The following is a 25,633-nucleotide window of genomic DNA, read 5'->3' as shown; positions in this document are numbered from 1 at the left end:
AACCCAGAAAGGATTCATCCCTGCACAGGAAGATGATACTGTAACTCTGAAAAGTTGTATCTCCAACAGTACAGATAGAAGTAATAAACATGATGTAACAGACATAAGCGTAATAAACATAGTTATGGGCATAAGGTGTACTTGAGGGAATGACATAAAAAATAAGGAAAGAGAAAGAGGAGTAAAATGGATGCAGAAGGAAGGGAGAGGTCCAGTTACAGTGGAGGGGAAGATGAGAAGGGAGGTGAGGGACATCACTTGAACCTATCGTCAGTACTTGCTCAAGAGAGAATAATATACACAATCAGAAGAATATAGGAATCTGTCTCACCTGATAGGGAAGTGGTAGAGGAGAAGATTAAATAAAGGGGGATGGGGACTGACAGAAGGGGAGGTGGTATGTAGAAGCAAAACTTTGGTGATGTGGGAAAGGGTGAAAGGAGAGAGAGGACAAACAGGAGGAGGAATAGGTTGGAGGGAAATACACAGGTAGTAATCATGATGGTGAATGTGAATGGATGAACTCTCCCATAAAATGGAATCGGATAGCAGAGTGGATCAAAACCCAGTACCCTACAATGTGTCGTTTACAAGAAGCACACTTGAAGCAGAGAGACACACAGAGTAAAGGAAAACCTGGGAAGACTTGCACGAACTGATACAAAGTGAAATGAACAGAAGTAGGAAAATACTGTACATAGTGTCCGCAACGTCATGTGATGATCAGTTATGAATGACTCAGCTTTCCTCAGCAATATGATGATCCAAGAAAGTACCAAGAACTCAGGAAGGAAAATGCTGTCCATATCCAGGTAAACAACTGATGGACTCTGAGTGCAGATTGGAGCATATTTTTTTCACTTTTTTGTTTTTTATTGTTTTTCTTATTTTAGATATGTTTCTTCTACAACCGTGATAGATATGGAAATATGTTTTACATGATAGCATATTTGTAAACTGTATCAAACTGCCTACTGTTTTCAAAAGAGGGGAGGAGAGAGAGGGAGGGAGAAAAATTTAGAATTCAAAAAATTGTAAAAATGAATGCTAAAATTTTCTTGATTTCTATGTGGGGGGAAAAATAAAATACTATTAAAAAAAAATCCAGCCTCAGAATTCCTTATTTGTGTGCTTTTGGTATTGGGCCGTAACTGCTTTTCTTGATGTTTGAGGAAGCTGAACTTTGACTGTAAAGCGTCATAGTTTTCCTGCAGAAGCTCATGGATGTGCTTGTAGGGCCTTCAGTGTCCAAACAAGGGGGATTGTCTGGTGCAACTGCTGCATTTTTCACATGTGGAAACTGATGCGAAACTCAATTGAAACTCAATGCAAAAAGATGCATTGAGTAGGCCAGAATCACACAAGAAGTAAGAATTAATTCTCATATCCTGATTCTTTTTAAAAATAAGGTTTGTTACTTGAAGAGATAGAAACCACCTTTTTTCAGGTTGTTCTTCATATAATATGTTTTTGACCTGACACTTTTGTAAGCAAAATTGCTTGGAAAGTTGCTCCCACTTGATGTGATATCATGTGATGAGTGGCTAGTGATGAGAGGTGTATGCATTTTAAAGATCACGCTAATCATGGTGGAAAATCCTCAGGCTGCTTGGTATAGTACTGAAAGGGGAAAATAGCAGCTGCAGACTGTATTTTTTTCTCTTTTAAACTTTGAAGGTGTATACGTTTGTGTGTGTAAATGCACATATGCTTGCCTGTAATATTTTATAAAAATGAGTTGTTGAGTATTGCTTATTCCACTCTTGCCTGGCCTTCCTCTTCCCCATTCCATCCTACACAACACACAGATGCTTATTGCCTTCGTTTTCCCCTCACACAGTTACCAGACTGTGCTTGCAGCAGAGGCCTGAATGTCACTTACGTCCTTGTCTCACCTAGCAACGTCTCCCTAGGGTTTTGTTTTTTTTTTTAAATATCCAGTGCAGCTGCTTGTGGCAAATGAAGGGAAAAGAAAAGAAACCTACTGAGATGTCCTGGCTCTGAGCATTTTCTGCATCTCTCTGAGAGGAGGGGCTGCACCCTGTGCACTGAAGAGCTCTGGGAGTGAGCAGGAATGGGCCATGGGAACAGCTGCTTTTCCTTGAATGGAGAAATGCATCTTGGGAAGGAATCAAGGTTGTTTCTAATCTTTTAATGAATGGTTTTTCTTGAAGTTGACAGATTTTTATGAATGATAAAAGAAAAAATTTTCAGGTTTTCAGAAGTGATGAATATTGTTAGAAAATTATTTGATTTGACTTGCTGTTTTGGGAACATTCCATAACTCATTTATTTCAGCCAACTTAGAAAAGAAGCACAAGCACATAATGCAAAATTAGATGTCTGGGCAGTTTCAGTGCCAATTCTTATGTTATGAAATGTTTAGTTTACCAAATGAATGATATTTTCTGTTCTGTACCAGCATTTAAGAAGCCTAAAGCCTGGACGTAAAATTAGATTGTCCTCAGAGTAGAGCAGAAAGAGCGTGTATTTGGGGTCAGGCGACCTAACAAGTCCTAGCTGTGACTGTGAGACCATAAGTAAGTCGCTTCACTGAGACTATATTACGGTCCCTCCCAGCTCTAGACCTTTCCCTTTCATCTCTAGAGCTTAGACAGTACAGCAGGGTTGTGTGCTTTCAACATCACTCATTATTTCGCATGAGAGTTTGATATCTGCCGGTCACCTAAGCTGTAAATGTTCATAACTTCAATGATCTTTAATTTTATGAGTGAGAATACTCCTGCCAATGCCAACTTTTTCCTTCCACAGCCTAGTAGATGGTCTTCAGGTATTACTGCAGCTGAAAAATTCATGATCTCATAGCTAGTTTAATAGACTTTTCCACACTTAACTAGACCAGTCTTCAAATAACAGACAGAGTAGGTAGCATTCACATACTACTTTAAGGGTTACAGAGCGCTTTATAAGCATTATCTCATTTAATTGTCACGACAACTCTGAGAGGTGCTGTTGTTATAGATAAGGAAACTGAGTGAGAGGATGATGACTTGCCTAGAGTCACACAGCTAGTAACTGTCTGAGGTAGAATTTGGATTCGTCTTTCTGATTCCAGATCCAGTGCTCTATCCATTGTGCCACTGGACTGTACAGTCCATGACTAGATCCATACTAGAGCTTTTCCAGCTTGGACTAGGGCTTTTCAGAGTTGGGCTCCACTGGCATTTCTTTCAAAAACCTGGGTTATCGTCATGTCAGGAATAGGATTTTGGTGAAAATCTTAAGAGAAAAATATTGTCTCCTAAAATATCTTAAGAAAGCCTTGGAAAAATTTCTCTTATGAATAATAAAAATTTGTCTATTTAAAGAAAGCAACAACCTCTGTTCCTTTGATGCCCTTTTTAATTCAGGGAAAGTTATTTTCTTCCATGATTCTCCATTCCTAAACTATCTTGGAGCTATTGCACTAGGATTGCAAAGTAGTGGTTTGCTCCTTGAGTGTTTAAGTGACTGTTTTTGTTGTTTCATAAGAGAGTAGGAAAGACCAGTTGTGTTGTACTGTAAACTAGGCCCTGGAGCAGGAGTCCGGGGCTGGATTGTGCTTCTGGTTTTGCTGTGGGGTTGAGTCTAGTCACCTCACCCTCTAGGCCTGATGTACTTGGGTACATTTGTAGCCACTGATGTGAGAATTAGATTGAGAGAAGGGAGGAACTTCAGAGGTGAGGGTCCCAACTCATCTCCTAATTGACATCTTTGAAGTAGAATAAATTTGAAAAGTCAGATTTTGCTCACATCTGTTCTCTATAAAGAACTTTTATTGAAATCATGGATCATATAACACATCATTCATTGGCCTTATGACTCCATTTACCATCCCTGTGACTTCCCAGACAGAAACGCTCCTCCCTGACCTCTCTTTCAGTCCATGTGTTGCCTTCTTCCATTAGGATGTGAGCCCTGTGACAACCTTGCTTTTTATATTTATGTCTGTAGCATTTAGCATGGTGCCTAATCTGTTGTAAGTGCTTAATAAATGCTTGTTTCATCCATCCATCTATCCATTGATTCGTGGAATCATGAATATTAGAGCTAGGTAGCTCCTTAAAACGTGGAATGTGATGTGTTAGAGCTGAGAGGGATCTTAAAATGTAAAATGTGCAATGTTGAGCTGGTAGAGGTCTTAGAATGTGTAATATTAGTTGGAAGGAAGCTGAGAACTTTTTGTGGAGAATGTTAGAACTGGGAGGGACTTTAGAAAATGCAACATAGATTGTTAATAAGAGAAGGGATGTCTTGTCCTAACTCTGTTTTTGTGTATTAGGAAAATGAGATCTAAGCCACTTGTTTACCTCGCTTTGTTCTCAGCGGATAGAACTGGTACCAAGACTGGTGCTGTAACTCTCTCCATACTCTGTCCATGTTACCACAGCGGCCTTCTTTGTTTCCAGATCCTGATAGTCAGCACCTTGGGTAATGCTTCCACTCTTGGTCCTGCTGTTTTGTTTTTCTTCACCCCGTGGTAGGAGTAAACACAGATCATTAGGTGCCAGCACAAAATAAGACTTCTGATAGTTTATATTTGTTATGTCTTGACTGCTTGATGTGTTAGGTTACTATGAGTATGCTGAGGGGGCTTTTCTAGAGAAGTAATTGTTCTGAATACACATAGTTCTAAGGCTGTTTTTCTGCAGCCCTGTTGAACCTTGCCAGCCCAAGATGTGCTTGTCGTAAAGGTCTGCATTATAAATTCCGTTTTATGGGCCGCTCAGTCTTACACATTTTGATGAGGATTCTTTCTAACTTTAAATTAGGGAAGAGTATTTTGGGTTGTGAAATAGCTTTAATGTATCCTTTTGTCCTTTGTAAATAAAACAGTCAACCTAATGTACTAATAGAAGGAGTGCTAGATCAGGCATCAGGATGCCTGGGGTCTAGTTTTATTTGTGACACTTTTTGTGTATTTAGGGTTGATTCACTATCACTTCCTCTTGTGTAAAATAAATGAAGGGATTGGATTAACTGGATTTCAAAGACTGCTTCCAGCTCCAACGTCCTCTGAATTGAGGGTATGCTAAATACATGTTTTTTTGAGACATTTATTTATTTTCCCCAACAATTCAGATTTTTAAAACTCTGGAATTTGAGTCATTTGTGTGGACAGTGTTTGAGGGCTGTTCTCGTTATCAGAAAGTAGATTGCACTTCAGAATCAGGAAGTGGAGTTTATGCTTTCTGGCTTTACTCCCTTTATCACCTGATATCTTCACATGTGAAATTGCCCTAAGCAGGAGGTGGGCCCTGGAAAAGTAAGCTCATTGTTATAGCCCTTTATGGTTTCCAGAATACTTTCCTCATTTCCCATTGTGTTTGGCATTGTCTTCGTCTTACAGATGAGAAGACTGAGGCTCAGAGGAAGCAACTTGCTGAAGGTCACCACAAAAATGGATTCAAGCTGATGCTTTCTGTTCTGTAGTCTGGAGCATGTCACAGATCAAGAGTCACCTCAGTTTCCAAGCTGTCCCACCTTCCTGGGCTGATCAGTGACATGTACCTGCTCTTTCCTTGATACAGCCAGATAATTATCTTCAGTTACCATGGAAGTGCAAATTGCTGTGAATGTTGCTGCACATTATGGGGCTCGTACTGACTTGCGCTTTTCTCTGTCTTGCAGAGAAAAGATCGTGGGCTGCCCTGAAACTTTCTTGGAAATGTTGACAGAAAGATGGGGTGCAGCGAGGCCTGACGTTTTACAGGCAGTCCTGCCTGTTTCTGGTTCAGATGTTGTCTACCCCTCTTATGCAGTTCTGCCTAATTAACACTCATGCCACAGCCCCTCCATTTTTTCATTCAGTATTCATTTAGTGAATATTTATTAGACACCTCCCTTTTGAACTAGTGCCCTGTGCTCAGGCCTCAGAGTGTTACGATTCATTCCCATTCTAAGTCTAAATATTGCTTACCCATCAAATTCAGGAGACTTTTGTTAAAGACCTGTTAGAAGTGAGGTATTAGGAATAAAATTTAAAATCTGAGCAAAAACTGTCCTGAAAGGGACTTATGTTTTACTGGGTATGTAACCAATTGGTAAATAAAAGAGAATTGGAGAAAGCAGAGCATACTAACAGGTGTGAGAATTAGAAAAGGCTTCCTTTAGGAGGCAATGGCTGAGCTGGTGAGAGGGAGAGAGAGAGAGAGAGAGAGAATGGACAGACTTCCACGAGAAGGGGCTTTCAGGTAGACTGTGAAGGAACAGGATCTGTTGAACTAAGTGGCCTAAGTGATTTCAAGGAAGGAGTTATTAGAGACTGGTGCTGGGCTAGGCTTTTCCCCTGAACTGTATTGAGATTGGCACCATCATCATGTCTAGTGGAGAACATACGTCTCTCCTCGAAACTTGGAGACTGCTAGTCTTTAAGAATGACCTCTGTGTTACTCTCGCAATCCAGGTGACTTTTTGGAGCTGCATCTGTGGATGGTGCCCTGTTTTGGTGCCCTGTAGCCTAATTCTCTGAGTGAGGAAGGCAAATAGTTCCCTATGTAACCTATGCATGTATCCAACCCTGGACTTCGATGGATGATGTGGAATCTTGCAGGCAGTGTCTCCCTCTCTTTCCCCCTTCTCCCACCCCATTATATCTTTCTGGCTCATTTTGCCTTACTCCAAGTATGTTGAACATCTAGGATAATACTTAGAGATGCTGAGAAATACAAGAAATAAAATTAAAGAATTAAGATAAAAATCTTAATCAGGGCAAAGCAGTTTGAATCAGAGTCCAGTTTTTCATTTTGTTCAGTCTTGGGACAGTCAGATCATCTCCCCAACAAGTCTTTTATGAAACCTAAGAAAACAAACAAAATTACCGTTAATTAAATGGAGCGCGGTATAACGTAGTGAAGACAGTGCTGAGCCTGAGACAGAAGCCGAAGAGTGAGCTGGAGGAATTTATTTGTGTCTTGTAGATCTTTATAATCTTGCTGCATTCTCTTGATATTTGTGTGTGATTGTTCTTTCCCTTGGCGTTGTTGTACTCGTTGTACGTATTGTTTTCTTGCCTCTTCACTCTGCCCCAGTTCCTATAAATCTTTCCATGCTTCTCTATATTCATCACTCACATAATTTCTTAAAGCATAGTATATGATCAATTTATCTACTCTAGTTCCTGTTCTTTGCTGCTATACGTATTTTGGTATACATGGGAACTTTGTTTTATCAAAAGATTCCATTTACGGAATCTTTGGGTAAAAGGAGTTGTATGTTTTAGTTACTTTATTTGAATGATTCCAGAGTTCTTTGAAAAATGGTTATACCAATTCACAACTCCTCCAACAATGTATTAGTCTATCATACTGCACCTTTCTGACATTGACTGTCATTTTTTGTTATCTTTGACCACCTAGGGTTGTTTTAGCTTGCATTTCTCTTACTGTGATTTGGAGCATTCTTTCATGTCATTTGGAATACTCTGTAATTCTTTTAATAACTCTTCGCATTTTTCAACCACATATCTATTGGGGCATGGCCATTAGACTTACACATAATTATTACTTGTTTGTAAATCTTGGCTACTAAGCCCTTACCAGAGAAATTTGATACCAAAATTTTTTTCCCATTTGACTGCTTCCTTTCTTATGCTAAGTATATTAATTTTGTGTCTGTAGAAGCTTTTCAATTTCATATAGTCAGTTATCTGTTTTATCTTTGATAATTGCCTCTATTTCTTGTTTTATTTAGAAATGTATCTCCTGCCCATAACTGTGACTGTCATATGATCTTTTTTTTTTTAATTTTTTAAAATAGCATGACCATACAGACAAAATTAACTAGAGACTGCTTCATTCTGCGGTAAAACAGTATACCTCCCCTATGTTACGGGAAATATGTTGTGCTGAAAATTCATGACAGGACAGCAAAAAAATTCAAAGGCTTCAGAGAGAAACCAAAGGGAAATGTTGACATTAGAAGAACATAGTCCAAAATCCTTGATTTCTTGGGTGGTCATGGCAGAATTTGGAGGTAGCTGGGTAGTGAAGTGGATAGAACACTGGACCTGGAGTCAGGAAGGCCTGAGTTTATATCTGGCCTCCGACACTTACTAGCTGTGTGACTCTGGGCAAGTCACTTTAACCTCTGTTTACCTTAATCCACTGGAGAAGCAAATGGCAAGCTGCTCCAGTAACATTGCCAAGAAGACCCTATGGATAGTGTTGCTGTGCTCTGGTTCATGAAGAGTTGGATGGAAATGAATAGTAGCAGAAATGGCAGTATGTTACTAGCAGTGGAACGAAGAGGGTCTTCTTTTTTGGGATTCCTTTGTGAGGAGAGAATTGATGCAAATAGGGTTCTCAGGCTTCTTAGTATGTGATGAACTCAAGTGTAGAAACAAATAACAAGCAAAAAAATCCTCAGACGAGGGACACCTCGAAACAGTGTAAGGTGGGTAGTGATTGCTTTGGACAGTGGATCAATAAAGAAGTGGTACTGTGAGGAAATCAGACATGGGTGCGTTCACTTGGACCAGACATGCCTGGTTAGGGAGCCACAGACCAAACAAGGAGAATGCTGGTGACCACAGCCACACCTCTGAAAAATGGATACGCAGGTGGCCATGCATTTGCACCACTCGTTGTAATGATGTACCTTCAAAGGAAAGGGAACTGTGAGTGGGGGCGTATGTTCTCTCATGATAGCAATAATATTCTCTCATAAACCCATAGGACTCGTAAGAAACGTTGAGTATAGCTTGTGGTTGTGGGCCTTCTCTAGGAATCTAGGCCTGCCAGAGCGACAGTGCATCAGACTGAGTAGGTGTGCATGTATGTGCATTTGAGAATTATGAGGTGCTGAATTGTGGGTGGGTTACTCCAATCACCCAAAGTGAAGCCTACCCTGTAAACCTTTGCCTGTCAGTGCTATTTCACAATGACATTGGTAATGCATTATAATCAAAATCCTCTGTAGTTAATTTGTGGTATGCCCCTTCTACAAGAAAAAGACCATGCACAGATAAGACCTAAGGAGGATGTGAAGAGCTTTTTTTCCCTCTGGAGTATAAAAGTCTCACCCACTGGATTACACGTTGGAAAATCGAGCTCAATCTCAGTTTGTGAGATTTTTGTTAGGTTTAAAAGTACCCAATAATGCATTAAGATAATGTCCAACTATCTGATGTAGGGGGCTCTTACAAAGAGGGTGGTCTTCCTTGTTAGGGAGAAAAATATAAGAGGTGAAATATGGAAAAGGTGATGGCGTGACCTGTTATTGATTCACATAAAAATTCAAACATCCTGCCAGTTCTTCAACATTTCAAAATATTTAAGGGTAGTTAGTACGTGATGCTCGCCAAAAATAATAATAATAATAATAATAATTAGGGATTTGGAGTGGAATAGGAATGGGAAGAGAAGAGGGAATTCTTACTGTACTGTTTCTGAATTTTATTTTTTAAATATTGTAAGAATCCAGTAGAATTCATAACCCAGTCTGCTGTCATATATATTGGCTAAACCTAACATTCCTGACTGCTGCAAATGAAAATAATCCAGATTCTTCTTTTTTTCTTGGTCTCTCAAACTATACTGCCTCAAAACACAATACTGCTTGTTCAGGAAAATGAACATTATGAGCAGTAAAAGGGCAAGTCTTGAATTGTGTTCATTTAATCAGTCAAAGTTTCTTAAGTGTCTGCTGTGTGCTAGATGCTAAAGTTATGAGGCAATAGTCCTTGCCCTCATGGAGCAGAAATTCTCCTGGAGGAGACACGATACACACAGTTTGGGGCAGGAGGAGTCGGAGTGGGGGCGGGAATTAGGAAAGACTTCATATAGAAGAGGGAAGCTGGAAACAGGATCCTAAGAAATGGAAGTTCTAGCTTTGAAACTAAAGGTCATTTCTGCATATCCATGAATTTTCTTCTAGTCTGTTGACTAGAAGAAAGTTGACAGGTTTGGGATATTCTTTGGGAACCCAGAACCTCACTACCATCTTGCTTTTCACTCCAGACCTTGCTTGACCCAGTTCAGTGGTCTCTGAGCTAAAAATAGCCATAGAGCTGGAGTGGGTCAACCCATAACGGGGACTGATGGTGGCTGGAGGCCAGTGATGATCAATTGTGCTATAGATCTGTGCTTATAAATAACATTTCGATTTTTTTCCCCTGAGCATAAATTGTAGGGATGTGTTTTTTAGAGCTCAAAGTGGGCAGAAAAAGTGAAGGGACAGTTTTATCTCACCTAATTCCCAACTTGTCCTGCCGTTCCCAGTCCTGGAACACTTTCTATTCTTAGCTGATTGTCTGCTGTGGGAGGGAGGCTCCTCTCTACATCGGAGCTGTATCAGCCCTGTAGGTATCAGTTACACCCATCAGACTGAGAAGCAGGTGAGGGTCAGTAGGGGTTAGGGTTAGAACCCTAGATGACCTCGGAGAGCACTGACTTGGCTAAAGGGTCAGAATCAGAGTGCTCTGCATCTTTGCCATTAGTGACACTGACTGCAACACTGGAAAAGGCAAGGCAGCCTAGCTGAAGGAGACAAGCTGGAAGGATGACCCAGGCCATACCACCGCCACCAGGGGCAGGGCTTTGCTGTAAAAGTTCTTGACACCATTAAATGACTTAACTGTGAAAATGCTGCCACAGAGGATGCATTACTATCCACTTTGCCATTGCAGAGAGGGGCTGAATGTCTGTCTCTCTCTTAAACTGTAACTCGTCAAGAGCAGGGATTGGTTTGGTTTTCTCTTAGTATCCCAAGTGTTTTGCACATAGTAAATACTTATTTATTCATTCGTTCATCTATCCATCCATGTGTTTACCCCTGCCCACGCTGTGTCTGTCTGCTGGCCCAAGGACCTTTGGCAGCTGACACTACAAACCAGCGTGGGCAGCCTTCTCTGGGAATTCCCTGTTCACACAAAAAAAACCACAGACAAGAAGTGGAAGTGACTGTTAGGCCGACCATTCAGACTAACTTCCATTCTCTGCCACAAACTTGCTAGTTATTTACCTGGCTCTCCTACTCTCTACCATCCGTACATGGAGTTTCATATTATAAATGCTGTTTTGGGAAATGCCAGTCAAGAAACCTGTCTTAGATCTGCTCGTAAAGTTTTCTTAAATTCATTTTATTAATATCTTTGTTTTTATATTACCTTCCTTTCTGATGTACCGCTCTTCCTTCACCTGCCTAGCAAGCCATCCCATGTCAGTCAGTCAGCATTTACTAAGCACCTGCTGTGTGCCAGGCACTATGAGAAGCCTTGGGGATACAAAGAAAGGCAGAAATCAGTCTCTGCTCTCAAGGGGCTCACAGTCTAATGGGGGAGAAGACATACAAACAGCTGTACAAACAAGACACAGGATAAAGTGAGGGTAGTTTCAGAGGGAAGGCACTAATTAAGGAAGACTGGGAGAGGTTTTTGCAGAAGGTGGAACTTCAGCAGAGCCTTGAAGGAGGCCAGGGAAGCCAGGAGGGGGAGATGAAGGAGAGCATGCCAGGCCTGCGGCACAGCCAGGAAAAACACCTGGTACGAGGTGATGGTGCTGCAAGGAGACCACTGCCTTTGGAGCCCAGCATATGTATGGGGAGGGAGAAAGGTGGAAGAGAAATGAAAAGGTACCAAGGGGCCAGGTGATAAAGGGCTTGGAACGTCAAACAGAGGGTTGAATATCTTTTCTTGGAGGCCACTGGAGTTCATTGGATAAAGGCATCAGGTGATCAGACCTGTGTATTAGAAAGATCAGTCTGAGGGTTAAATAGGGGGTCTCTTGTGGCAGGCTGACTAGCAGCATGTTATTGTGGTCATCCAGGTGGGAGAGGATGAACTTTTATAACAGTGATGACAGTGGCAGAGGAGAGAGGGGAGTGTATTGAAGAGATGTTACAAAGGAGAGGACAAGGCTTGATCATTGATTTGGTAGGGGTGGGGAGGGAGAGGGAGATGTGTCCAAGGTTGACATCTAGGTTGGGTGCCTGAATGTCTTGGGAGGATGGTGGTTACCCTCAGCAGTAATGGCTAAGTTTAGAAAGAAGGGAAGGTTTTGAGAGAAAGATAGTGAGTTAAATTTTGAGTTGAGTTCAGATGTCTATAGGACCTTAAGTCTGAGATGTATAAAAGGCAGTTGGAAAGTCAAGATTGGAGGTTGGGCATTCCTTATCATGGGGTAGCTAGGTGGTGCAGTGAATAGAGTGCTGGACCTGCAGTCAACAAGATTCGTTTTCCTGAGTTCAAATCTGGCCTCAGACTAGGGTAGGTGTAAGCCTGGGCAAGTCATTTAACCCCGTTTGCCTCAGTTTCCTCATCTGTAGGGAAAAAAATGAGCTGGAGAAGGAAAAATCCAGATGGAATTATGAAGAGTCAGATGTGACGGAAATGCCTGAACAACAACACTAAACTTTAAGGAGAAGAAAATAATAGTTGAGCCAAAGCAGCCAGCACGTCAGCCACATGTGCCAGTGGGTGCATGGCCTCCTTCTCCCCTGTACAAAAAAAGGAAGGGTGGTGTGCAGTGGCTCATCCCTTCCCTGAAGCCCAGGGGCTGGTGGTTAAAATTACACAGCGTTCGCTTTCCTGACAGTTTTTGCCACATTGTTGGGATCATTGGGTATATTGTTTCCTGGTTCTAATTATTTCATTCTTAATTAATTTATGTAAGTCATCCCATGCTTTTATAAATTCTTCGTATTCATTGGTCTATTGCATTCATATAGCATAATTTGTTTAGCCATCCCACATTTCATGGATATCTACTTTGTCTCCAGACCTGCACTACCACAGAAGTGTTGTGGATATTTTGGTGACCCCACCCGTGAGGCCTTTCTTCCTCTGTCGTTTGCCTTCTTCTAGGCATATGCCCAGCCTAGATCCGCCTTTATAAAATGAGGTCCAAGTAGACTTATGAGAAGAGAATGGTACCCACTGCTTTTTGTAACACCTTATGATAGTAGTTAAAGCTGAAAATAATTCTGGAGATCATCTTAGTCTACTTCCCCTACTTTGACAGAAAACTGAGACCCAAAGAGAAGTGATTTAGCCAGGGTCCCATAATGTTGGGGTAGAGCCAGGATTCGTGTATGAATTTCATTTTAATAACATGGGCTACGTTGCAACAGTAGGATGCCAGACCATCCTACTTCAGGCAGGTGATGGTTTACTTGTCTTTAAAGATGAAGATGTCTTCAAAAATATCAACCTAAGTTTGTGGGATAGCCAGCCTGCAGGGTGCCATGTAGGATTCTGTAAACAGATAACTCCTGCTCCCTTGGTGAGTCTCCAAATCACGGATCTCCTGAGTACCCAGAGACCTGATTGTGTGCCCCAAGTAGCTGTTTGGTAGTTGTGTGTTCCTAGACAAATCACTTTACCTCTCTAGAGCCTCAGTTTCCTAATCAATAAAATCAAGGTAATGAAAATTATAGTTGTTTTCTATTTCACAGGGTTGTTATGAAGAAAGCACCTTGTAAACTATAAAACCAGACAAAAGAAAGCTTATAGAACATAAGAAGTTTAGACTCCCCATTATTATTCAGATGTAGGCCATACTGCTTTCTTCCAGAAGCCATTATGTTCCTCTTTATATAAGAATGAATAGAGAGGCTTCTTTTGGGGGTTCATGATTCAGTACCATTCTTAGTTCTTTGATTACATTGTACATAAATAAGTCTTGAAAATGTAAGTGTGTCCACCGAAGCTAGTAGCTTATACATGTGTGTATTTGCTTCCTTGGTTAGCACATAGTTATCATTACAAAGGAGAAATTTACTCATGGGAAACGCCAGCCTGGCACCTTTGCCCGGAAGATCCTCTGCTTTTCTTGAAGCCGTTATGAAGGCTGCTTTATTGTTTTCTTCCTGACTCACAAGCATTATGTTTAATAAAAGGCATCCTTCAGCCTTTCCTCATTACTTTTCCTTGGGAGACTGTGGTCAAAGTAAGGACGATGCTCTTTATTGCTGGTGAATTCTGGTCTTTTGGAATGACCTTGGTGCAGTCCCTTCTGACTCTTGAGATTTGATGTGACTTCTTTGATTTGAAGTAAAACACATTCAAAGACCCAGTCCCAGCATTTTTTCTACACTCTCAACTTTAGAAAGATATTCTGTCTTCATGTTTTCTAGGCTTCCAGTTTATGAGTAGGAATAGATTATTTGTGTTAAGGCAGTAGTTATGTCTTCAAGCCAAGGCAAAGTATTTTTTTGGATCAGTTATTTTTTCCCATGCCAACTGATTCACAGTCCTTGCAAACGCTTCTTTGCAGGGTCATTTCTTTTACTGGATTAACTGAGATCCAAGTCTCTCATGACCCAGCTTCAGCTTTAAGGCAGAAATCCTTTTCAATAAGAGGTGCTTCTTCCCATGTCGATTAATGTGGCGTCTTGTGAAAAGAGTTTCCATTTACTCATTTTTTTTATTTTTTAAAGGAAGCAGGGATTTCTTCATTTTATTTAAAGTATAACCAAACTCCAGTCTATTAGCCTTTATTAAATATAGCTACCCAATATGGAAGTCACTGTGATTAGTTTGCTTAAAGGAGTGCTTTTCTCATTCGTGTTTTAGTGACTATCACACTCATTCCCTTTGGTCTAGGCTTTTCTGTTCCTGAGTGCTTAATAAATGCTGATTGATTGTTCGATGCTCGCCCCCCCACGCCCCCTCCTGTCAGTCCTAGGGAGGAGCTTTGGAGGCACTTTCCCTGCCTAGTCACTATGGGGCTTCTCTGAAGCTCTTAGGAGGTCTTTGGTGACCATCACTTCTAGCTCTTAGCCAGACGTCAAGGCCTGGACGAAGGTTGTATTTGGTGTCACCCTTTTTTTGGGACTGATTGTCAATATTGATGCATAGTAGCCATCCATGTGCCCCGCCAACCACTGGGTAATTTCTCACTGAAACTCCATTAAAATCCTTGAGCTCAGAGTTATTTTAGACATATTTAGATATGCATTGTATTTTTCCTTTTATTTTGTCATGCAGTTTATCTAAAGATCTGGAAGTAGATGCCACTCTCATCATTTTACAAAAGCATAACTGACTGTGTGTTACTTAGATTCATGCTGGGCAGTTAGGTGGCAGAGCTGATAGAGCACTGGGCCTGGAGTCGGGAGGACCTGAGTTCAAATCCAGCCTCAGACACTTAATAGCTGTGTGATGCTGGCCAAGTCACAACCCCTATGCACTTCATTTCTTCATCTGTAAAATGAGCTGGAAAAGGAAATGGCAAACCCCTCAGTATCTTTGCCAAGAAAACCCCAAGTGGGGTCACTAAGAGAAGGACATGCCCAAAAAACAACAATAAATTCATTCTACTGTTGAAAATTCAGCTCAGCATTAGCCTCTGTTTTATGTTTTCTGCTAGGCTGTCCCTCCAGTACTGAAAAGTCATGGCATCATAGGGTTAGAGCTGGAAGAGAAAAGAGCCCAGATGTCCTTCATTTTACAGTGGAAGAAACTGAGGCTTCCAACAGGGTTCAGTGCCTTGGTCACAGTCTCACATGGAGTAAGGCATGTAAGGTCTGGTGTCATATTCCAAATCCAGTTTGAAAATTTTAAAAGGATAAAAGGGTCCCAGAATTGGAATTCTAATTCATACATATATTTTTCAAACATCTCTCTTTGTTCCTCTTTAGGAGAAAAATTCAAAGTGGAAACCAAGACGATTGCCGTTGACTTTGAATCAGTCGATATCTATAAGAAGATCCAGACGGACCTGACAGGCCTCCAGATCGGTGTTTTAGGTTTGTCTCTTTGGCATGTTTCTTGGATTCGGGCTATCATGTAAACCTCCTTCCTACTGGCCTTGTGTTTATTGGTGCAGAACACGGCTGTTGTCTATATACTTTTAAGTGGAAGGAGCAAACTCATAAACACAATAGATGATTGTTATGAATTTTGAATATTTTCATATATGAACCTGCTTTTGAATATAGACCTATGACCTTAGAAAATTTTCTTTTCTGCCATTTTGATTGTTTTTCCTATTGTTAATTTATTTTCATTTCATTTAAAAAAAGATTAAGTTCCTCTTTTCAGTCTGATGCCTTACTATGTCATCTCATTGGGCAAAGCATGTAACTACTGAAGCTGTTAGGGAAAGACAAGCTCTGTAGGGTGATTCCCTCATACTCTAGGCATTTCAGTTAGAAACACCAAAGAGAGTGCAGGAAGTACTCCTCCTTTCCGAGCCTCCTGGCTGCAGAATCTAAAATGTCATGGACTTTGTAATGAGTATGTTTTTCTTTTTAATGGCCTCCAGAGAGAGGCCAAGCTCCAAGGATTAATGTGCAGTTTTCTGACAATGAAGGCTAGGCCTTGGAGGCATTCTGTTTTTAAAAGTCAAACAGAAGACTAATCTTGGAATCTTCAGTAGGTTCCTCTCTTTATCCTGACCCTGAGAAGTCCTCTTGCCTCTTCAGCCTCACACTTAACCCCCTTCTATACTAGTGTTCCAACTGTATGACCATCAAAGGGCTCCCATGTGTGTGGTGGCCGCCATGTTTTACTTGAAAACATTTAGGACCTGCAGTCCTTGACAGCATCAAAACCTTTAGCTCTTTATTAGCTTAAATCTGGTGCCAGCGTGACAGCCCTCGGCTGGACCCTGAATACTAGGCGAGGATCGCCTGACTTTTCCTCCTTCATTGGCAGCAGCCAGATGTACCCAGCCAGTTAAGCCATTCCTCTGTCAGCTGCCCTCAACCCTCTTCTAAAGGAGATGGTGAGCTGGAGGCAAGGACAGGAGACTTACAGCAAGACTCAGCCTGAGGGAGGAAACCAGAGACAGCCTCTTGTGGACTGGGTGACTAAACTGTCATTTCCTAATTTTAATTGAATTCCTTGATTCTTTAATAATCTTCTCAGAAGGTATGAGTGTTAATCATGTGGTCAAGATAACAATAATAACAGCTAACACTTACAAAAGAAGGCTTTTTCTAGTAAGAGTCTCACAGCAACCCTGGGAGTTAGGGGTTATTGTTACCCCCATTTTACAGATGAAGAGGCTTGTGGTGAGTAAGCGGAAGGGAGTTTTGAGTTCAGAGCTTCTGGATTCCATTTAGGTCCACCATGTTACCATCCATTGTCGTAAACAGCTGCTCTTTACCATGCAGGCTGCCAGACTAGAAGTCCAGGGTCAGGCCCCTGGAGACTGGAGACAGAGGGAAAAGAATAGGTGGGAATGATCACGATGATGACGGCGACGACAGTGATAGTACCTGACGTTGGTTTAGTGCGTCATTGTTTTAGGTTGTTTTCATATTTGTAGAGTATTAGTTTACATTTATACAGCACTTGGAGGTTTGCCCTCCAATAATCCTTTGAGGCAGGTCTAACAGAAGCATTATCTCCATTTTACAGAGGAGAGACCTTGATAGAAGTTACATGATATGTTCTTGGTCACATAATTTGTAAATATTGAGAAAGGTACCCTGTAGCTTTGATGTAAGAGGAAAGACTTGCTAATAGTTAAGAGATAGAAAAAGAGAAAACAGAAATAATTAGACTCTAAGAAAGCTTATTAACCATTCAGACACTTCCTTAAATGGAATGGGTTGCTTATGGAGGCGTAGTCAGCATTCCCCCTTGAAGAGGTTGTGACTGTAGCATTTATACAGTGCTTGCAGTCTTGCAAAGTGTTTTACAGAAGTTCTCTCATGTGACCCACGCAAAAAGGCAGGTACTGTTTTATCCCTATTTTATAACTGAGGAAACTGAGGCAGACAGGTTAAGTGACTTGCCCAGGGTTGCATAGCTAGTGAGTGACTCAGGCAGAATTCCAACTCAGATCTTCCTGACTGCAAACCCAGGACTAGAGAAACTTCAAGCTTGGGCCCAGCAAGAGTCCATATAACTTTTGTCCAAGGACCAACCTGGCTCTTTGAGGAAGCCATGATATGTGGCCAGCAGATTCTGAGTGAAAATGAAGCACGTGGGTATTCTTAGAATCACAATGGAAAGTGTGCAGACACAGTAGTGACATTGTTTTCAGTCAGTTGATGTAGAGAAAAGCAGCAGGGAATTGTAGGAGTTGGTGCTGAAAGGCCAGCCTGACTCAACCCCTCTGTGAACACTTAGGGTTAAGAAGTTGTGTCCTTGAGATTATTAAGTAAAAGAGAGAAGTATGCACCTTCAGGGGAATGCAAAGGAGAGGGAATCTGAGACTATCTTAGGGATAAATGCATCTTTTTCATTGAGGAAGATGGGATCAAATGAGTAGTAGGCATAGTTAGAAATGAGCTTATCAATAATACCTCACTCCTCTAGTGCTTTTTATAAAATACTTTCCTTACAACTATCCTGTGAGCTAGGTAGACTGAGAGTTTTTAGTCTAGTTTTATAGAGGAGGCCTGCCAAGGTAAAATCATTTAGAAAATTCCAAATTTTAGAGTTGGAAGTATCCTTATCAATTATCTAGCCCATCCCCTCATTTTATAAGATGAGGGAGCTGATACTCAGAGAGGTGGATGAAATAAGTTGCCCACAGTCAGAGCTTGGACCCAAATCTAGCCCTTGTTCTAGACATTAGAAATGTGTTTATTTTCAGGTTTGGTGAAGAGAGGCCAGTATTCATTGAAAGGCCTTTGAACCAAACAGTGCACCTGTCATGCAGTAGTGACATCTTGGGTCCAAAGTAGTAGCTTTCCAAAGTCACAGAGTCCCAGACTTGAGGGACAAAATGCATGGAATCCAGCCCATGTCTGGGCAGGAAAACACTCTATAACATACATCACAAATGGAGACCGCCAGTGAGAAAGGATCTAGGCATGACCACCTGGAGTAGGCCATGGGGCTATGGGAAAAGATTTCCTCATGTCAGGGAAGCTTTAAATAGGGCATATGCTGGTGATAACCTTTTCCTATGCTTTTTAGTAGGACTTTTGTTTCCCTTTGAAAAACAGATTAAATGATTGGACGTGGAATGTGCTTTGCAAACTTTAAAGTGCCTTCTGCTGCTCCAGAATTTGTTGGGAGTTCTTTTTTACAGATATTTTATGGGCTGTGGGTTCGGAGCTAGCGTATATGTGTCTTTCTACTCCGCCATCTTGTCTCCGCCCCCCCTAAAGTGCTCTCTAAATGCTGGGTGGTACTACTACTACTACTCCTGTTAATTGTGTCATCTTGTCCAACCACCTTCCTGTTTAGAGGTGAGGAGGCTGGTTGCTGTGTGCTGGGTCATACAAATAGCATTGAGGCAGGAATGGGCCAGGAATTTGAGTCTCCTGATTTCCGGTCACTCTTGTTCATGTCCTGGATCCCTTTGTCAGTTTGGGGAGGTGGGATCACAGAATCAGTTTAAACAATTGGAGGAAATGCTAATTTTCATTTAGTCCTCATAAAGATGTAAATTCTTTCCCATCCAAGTTCATGGACTCTCTGAAAACATCCCTGGTTCCCAGGTTAAGAACACTTGTCTTAGTCCCTCAGTGAAATTAGAAGCACTGGCTGTGGGGTGTGAGTTTTGGTTGAAGTAGAAGACTGTAATCATTTTGGAGTCAGAGGAAGAGACTGCAGGCCTGGGTGGCTCTTGACAGCTCCATTTTGTTGGGAGTTAAGAAAAAGAGAATGGGAGAAAGGGGATGAGAGGGAGAAAGGAGTTTTTTTTACCCTGAGACACATCCCCCTCTGCCTGAAAATTTTGCTTTTAGCCATTCAATAAGTGTTTATTAAACCCTTAATATGTACAAAGATACTGTGCTAGCCTGGTAATGTTGGAGACAAAAAATGTTACCTCCCCACCCTCCAAAAAAGAGTTTAAAAGGTGGAGGGGCTGGGTCTGCCTCTTTTCCCTTCAGTCTTCTCAGTGGCTAAGCCCTCTCCTGAAAAGAAGAATTAAGAAGAGATAGGGACAGGAACTGGATTTTGTGGTACTCTTCCCACATTCTGTCCAGGATAGTCACAAGTGACAGGAAGGGTGCTGAGTCAAATGAGGGATGGTGAGGAGGGCCCTTCCACTGGCTTGTTCCAGTAGATCAGGAGTGAAAGCTGAGTTTTCCATCAGGTCTACCTTCAGACCAGATGCTTTGCCCTCCTCCTGGAGAAGCCTTGTCTTGCTTAGAGATGTGGCTTCTTGGCAAATGGCATATGGTAACCTGGGTTAGCCATATTGGAGGAGTATGGACCCATGCCTGTGGGGAAGGTTGGTCTAGCCTGTCTTGTCCTCTCGTTAGTGTCAGGATGTGAAAGTTTAGTCTGAGTTTGGCTTTCCCAAGTAATAAGCAAACGCAGAAGGACTTAAAACATGCAGATACCTTGGGTTTACCTCACTATCTCCTAATGGTATTGATCAAGGCAAGGACAGTAACTTGCAACAGTTCTTGGGATGTAAATGTGGGACCTGTGATTTCATTAGGATAAGGAATTCTCCAATGAAGAAACTTTTTCCATCTTTGCAGTTAGGCACCCAGAGTTGTCTGGATCACGAAGAGGTTAAGTGAGTTGAACCCAGGTCTTTGTTCTACCTGAGGGTGTCTCTTCGTTCAGTCAGCCACACTGCTTCTCAGTTGATGGTTGAATGCTGTGTAATGAGAATGACCAAACTGAGAGCTAGGAGAATGATGGGTGTGGACAGGCGGACCTTCGCCAGTCACTGCCAACCAAGACTGGCCAACTGGATGGATGTTGGTGCTTTTGCTGAATTGTTTTTTTCCCCTTTTTTATTCTTTGTTATAAGAGATAGCTGTGTGGGTAGATGAGGGAGAACGAATACATCGGGAAGCAAAATAATAAAAAATAAAATATATCAATGGAAATTAAAAGAAAAAAGAATTTATAGGTTCATAGAATTTGGACTGGAAATGATCTAGTTGTAAGAAACTTGAGATTGAGAGAAGGAAGGTTCTTTGTTACCTGATTAAGGTTACAAAAGTAACAGTCACCTCCAGTGTAAATGGGCTCATAAGTCATGTTTAAAGTAGTCTTTCCTTGTATAATTGATCCAGACCCATTACCTCCCTCTGCCCCTTTCACGCTACCTTCACCCCAACAAAGTTTATGCTTAGCCAATTGCACTTAACTTTGTTATGAGGAATACATAGCAGCTTAGAAGTAAATGCTGGAAATTTTCTATTGTGTGGCTTCTGACTCAGCCCCAATTTACAGATTCTGATTAAAGCCACTGCAAATTTAAAGCCTTGTAAACTCCTTTTTATTTAGAAATTGATTCTCACAAATGTAGGAAAACTGTAAAGTTTGCACAATATTTTGCATGGTGTTCCAAATATCATCTGTCAGACCATGAACATGTGCTAGCTGCAGCAGTATGTTAAATAAGAGAAAGCCGAACCTCTCTTTGCAGGGGTCCCTGAACCTCCACTGACTGGAGGCAGTTGGAGCACCATGGGCTGGGGAGAGGCAAGGAATGAGGGGGGAGCAGCCGTTTGGTTAATTTCATCAGCGTGTCAGCAGTCTGTGTAATCCCAGATCAGATCCCTTCTTTCCTTTCAGTGGGGTTTCTGGCCTGAATCATTTTGGTCATTATTCCACCTGTCTATTTTTACCATGGTCTTAAAAATATCAGGCAAGTACATTAACCCCCAAAATATATGCTCCTGATCCAATTGATTTTTTAAAAAATTACTCTAAACCAATCCCTGATAAATGAAGCTAAATTATTTTAAGTTTTAAAAATTAAGTTAGCATTTATTAAGTGCTTACTCTGTATCTGACCCTGGGAATATAAACACTAACTAGACAGTCCCTGCCCTCAAGGAGATTACATTCTGATGGGGGAAGGTAGTACATATAAGAGCTGAAAGTAGGGGAGAGAGGGAGTCTGGGCCTAGGGCTCCCTTCTTACATAGGACCTTCTGAGGTAGAGTCCAGGTGGGGAAATGAAGAGGTTCTTGGGGGATGGTGGAGGAAGTCCTGAGTGCAAGCCTGGAGAGGAATGAGCTGCATGGTAAAGCATTTCTCCTCTTCTTCTCCAGTCCCTCTCAATCAGTTTAACAAAGAAGCTCTGCCTGGGCTGGAATTCCTCTGGTCTTCAGATGGGTCAGTGCTGGGGGTGGGTTAATGGAGATGATTATGAAGGTGACTGAGATGGAAATCCTGTGTTTTCAGCCTTGATCTGAAGAACCAAGTAATAGATCGAGGAAGAACAATTTGACTTATCTAGTATATATTGAAAGGCCTCAGGGCTTCAAGAACATTTCTGTAGCTCTTCTGACATGTTAATTGCATGTGAATCTGAATTCTCTCCTGCCTGAGGAACATGCAGACAGGACATTTGGTATACCTGTCCTTCACTCTTAGGAGTGAAGTAGTTTGCTTGGAAACAGATCTTCTTAACCCTCTCCTGCCTCTATTCCCACCCTGACCACCAAGGAAAATTGCATCCTCTGATGGGACATCACAGCTTCTGGTTTTGATAGAGAACTTGGAGTTCAGGTGGTCAGCAACAGCAAATGAATGGAGCAGGGGCAAAAATCCTTGCCACTTTAAAAAGGCTGGGAAGGGGAAGGATTTAAAAAATAGAAAAGAATGATGCAGTTAGCCAGAAATTAACAGTGCTTTCCATTTTGAGCACCATGTTGGTGTTTTCTGAAGTTAAGGATTGAGAGACATTGGGAGCCATTGTACAGCATGGCCCCTGGCCTCCTTCCTCTCTGTGACTGACAACACTGCCTGCCTGCCCCTGGTTCACCTGCTGTTCCCTGCCTGTCCCTTGTCCTGGACGTGCCACATCCCCCTCTTATCTCTGCTCCTGTTTTACTTTGGCTGAACCTTAGAGAGGGAGGTAAATCAACCCAGGTGAGCACTGGCACATTTGTGAAAGGGCAGAGTTTATGCCTAAGGCCATATTGACCGTATCTTTCTCTCAGTCTTTCCTTATTGCTTGCTAATTGAACCTGCTTAGTTTGAAATCCCATCTTTTCAGCCTTGTAAACCTGCCAGTTTCTTGCATGCCTTCCTGCTCTCCAGCCAACCTGGCCTAGTCAGTTGTCACAAATTTCTTAAGAGGCAGATCCTGTGCTAAGTGCTGGAGATACCAAAAAAAAAAAGGGGGGGGGGGGGAGCAAACAGACCCTGATCTCAAGGACTTTATTCTGATTAGGAGACAATGTAGAAATAAATCACTGTGCTTATAATATACATACAGTTGAAATGGAAGGATGGCACAGAAAAAACCTAGTAGGAGAGCAGTTGGAGGTGGAAAGAATCGAACTTTCTGTTGAAGGTGGAGAGTATAATCTGGGTCTTGAAAGAAACCCAGGAAGCCAAGAGGCAAATGGGAGTAGGGAGAGAGAATTCTAGATACAAAGGTGGGAGATGGCACCCTATGTGGGGAATGTGCCAAGAAGACTGGCCAGAGAGGAAGGGCCAAGGGCGTACATCTTCATGGCCAGGCAGAGGAGTTTCTGTTGGAGGTAGTAGATAGTAGTAGGTAGGTAGGAAGTAGGGAACCAGTGCAGTTTATCAAGTCTTGGTGTGACAGGTCATACTTGTGTTTTAGGAAAAATCTTTCAGTAGTTGAGGGGAGCATGGATTGGAATAGGGAGAGTTGGGAGGCATGGAGTCCAGTTAGCAGGCTGCCACAGTAGTCCAGGTGAAATGTGCTGAGGGTCTGTACTAGATAGGTGGCTGTGTAAAGTTGAGAAAAGGGGGTATAGAGATGTCACAGAGGTAGAAATGACAAGATTGGACAAGAGGCCAGATAACTAGTGGGGTGAGTGCTTGGTTATTTGGTTGGTTTCGTCCTTTGTTCTTGAAAAGGGCCAAAAGGACATCACTATGCTACAGTCCAGTTTCAGTGCTGATCAGACCAGTGTGAACTCAGAATACTTTATCACAGGTCGGGCACAAATAGTCCATGTGTATGTTTGGGGTAGCTTTTCTAAATGTGCACATCCTGCATTTCCCTTGAGCTATTTCAGTTCTGCTTTGCTCATAGAGCACAGTACCTTTGATGTGGACGCACTGTGATCCACATGAGTGGTCCTGTGCTAGTGTCTCCCATGTCACACAAGCAGTTCCAGAATTTTTAAGAGAGACCTTGAGAGTGTCCTTGTATTGCCTCTTCTGAACACCATGTGAGTGCTTGCCCTGTGTGAGTTCTCCGTAAAATAGTCTTTTTGGCAAACATACTTTTGCTGTTCAACAACATGGCTAGCTCATCAGAATTGTACTCTCTAAAGCAGAGTTTAAATGCTTGGCAGTTTAGTTTGAGAAAGAATTTTAGTGTCTGGTACCTTATCCTGCTAAGTGATCTTCAGAATTTTCCTAAGACAATTAAAATGGAAGTGATTCAATTTCCTGGTATGGCACTGGTATACTGTCCAGGTTTCACAAGCATATAACAATGAGGTCAGCACAGTATCTCTGTAGACCTTCAGTTTGGTAGTCAAATTCTCTCCCATACTTTCCTTCAGAGCCTGCCAAACGCTGAGTTAGCTCTGGCAATGTGGGTCATCCTCATTATCAATGTGTACATCCCTGGAAAGAACACTACCAAGGTAAGTGAACTTCTCCATAGAGTTCAGAACTTGGATGGCGTAGTGGTGGCTGATAGAACACCTGTGTTTTCTTGGTGTTAATTATTAGGTCAAAGGTAGCACAAGCAGTAGAGAGTTGATCCATCCTTTGTTGGATCTCAGCTTCAGAGGCTGCACTGAGTGCACAATCATCTGCAAACAGAAAATCATGCATGAACACTCCCTCCACTTTGGTCTTGGCTTGTAGCCTTGTAGGTTTTTTGAGTTGAAGAATTATTCAGGAACGATCTGGGTAAAGAATCAGCAAAGGAATGGTCATATGGGGGAAGAACCAGGAGAAAACAGTATCATAAAACTGAGAGAGGAGATGGCGCCATCAGCCATGGCAGAGCTTGTAGAAAAAGGATGAGGATCAAGACGAGGCCATGACAATTGACAATAAGAGATCATTGGTGACTTTGGAGAGAATATTTTCAGTTGAATGATGAGGTAGGATTTGAATGATGAGAATTTGGAAGTGAGAAGAGAAAATGTGGAGGCCCCTAATATGGAAGACTTGCTCAGGGAGCTCAGCAGGGAAGGGGAGGAGAGATACAGGATAGGAGGTAGTGGCCAGGGGGAGATGGCAAACCATGAGTGTGTCTGCAGGCAGAAGAGAGTTCAGCAGACAGGAAAAGATTGGAGATTGGAGATGGGGAGAGTGAGAATGGTAGCGGCAGAAGGGGCTGAGTGCGAAGGTACGCTTGGAGAGACAGGAGTGAAGGAGATGAGGGGCAAGTCTGAGGAACATTTGTGTGTCTCAGTGCCTTGGTGTGACTCCTCCAGAATGCCCGTTCTGCCACCGCCTCCTCCCCAGTTTTGCTGATCTGATTCCTGACTAGTTTGGAAGGTCCAGCTCAGATGCTCCTTCCTCCCTCCACTCTATGAAGTTCAGAAATTTCTCCTTTTTCTGAATTGCTGTGTTTTGTATATCTCTTATCTTGTTTTCTATCAGTTGTGATAATGAACATGTCCCAGAATGAAAACTCCTTGGAGGCAGGGCCTGTTTGACTTTTGTCCTAACCCAGAGCCTGGCACATGGTAGGTGCTTTATAAATTCTTGTTGAGTCCTGTCTCTTGTTGAGAACAGGGCCAGGTCTTGGCCCTCTCCCTATTTTCCACAATGCCTATGACCTGACTCTTAGATGCTTGATATCTGCCGAATGTGAAATCAATAAATTTACAAGATGATGGCCTAGAGGTGCTTATTTTTGCA

The 25,633-nt window shown here is 42.0% G+C and overlaps 1 protein-coding gene across 1 annotated transcript in view; it reads left to right on the top strand.

The window, feature by feature from the left end:
• The window catches only part of HSD17B12 (hydroxysteroid 17-beta dehydrogenase 12), a 137,222-nt gene that overhangs the window by 66,559 nt on the left and 45,030 nt on the right, over positions 1-25,633 (top strand). The window contains exon 4 of the mRNA XM_072618404.1: positions 15,580-15,687. Coding sequence (XP_072474505.1) covers positions 15,580-15,687 — 108 coding nt within the window. The remainder of the gene's footprint in view (positions 1-15,579; positions 15,688-25,633) is intronic.

Source organism: Notamacropus eugenii, chromosome 6, assembly GCF_028372415.1.
Source record: "Notamacropus eugenii isolate mMacEug1 chromosome 6, mMacEug1.pri_v2, whole genome shotgun sequence".
Taxonomy (NCBI): Eukaryota; Metazoa; Chordata; class Mammalia; order Diprotodontia; family Macropodidae; genus Notamacropus; species Notamacropus eugenii.
This window is presented reverse-complemented; position numbering and strand designations above follow the sequence as displayed.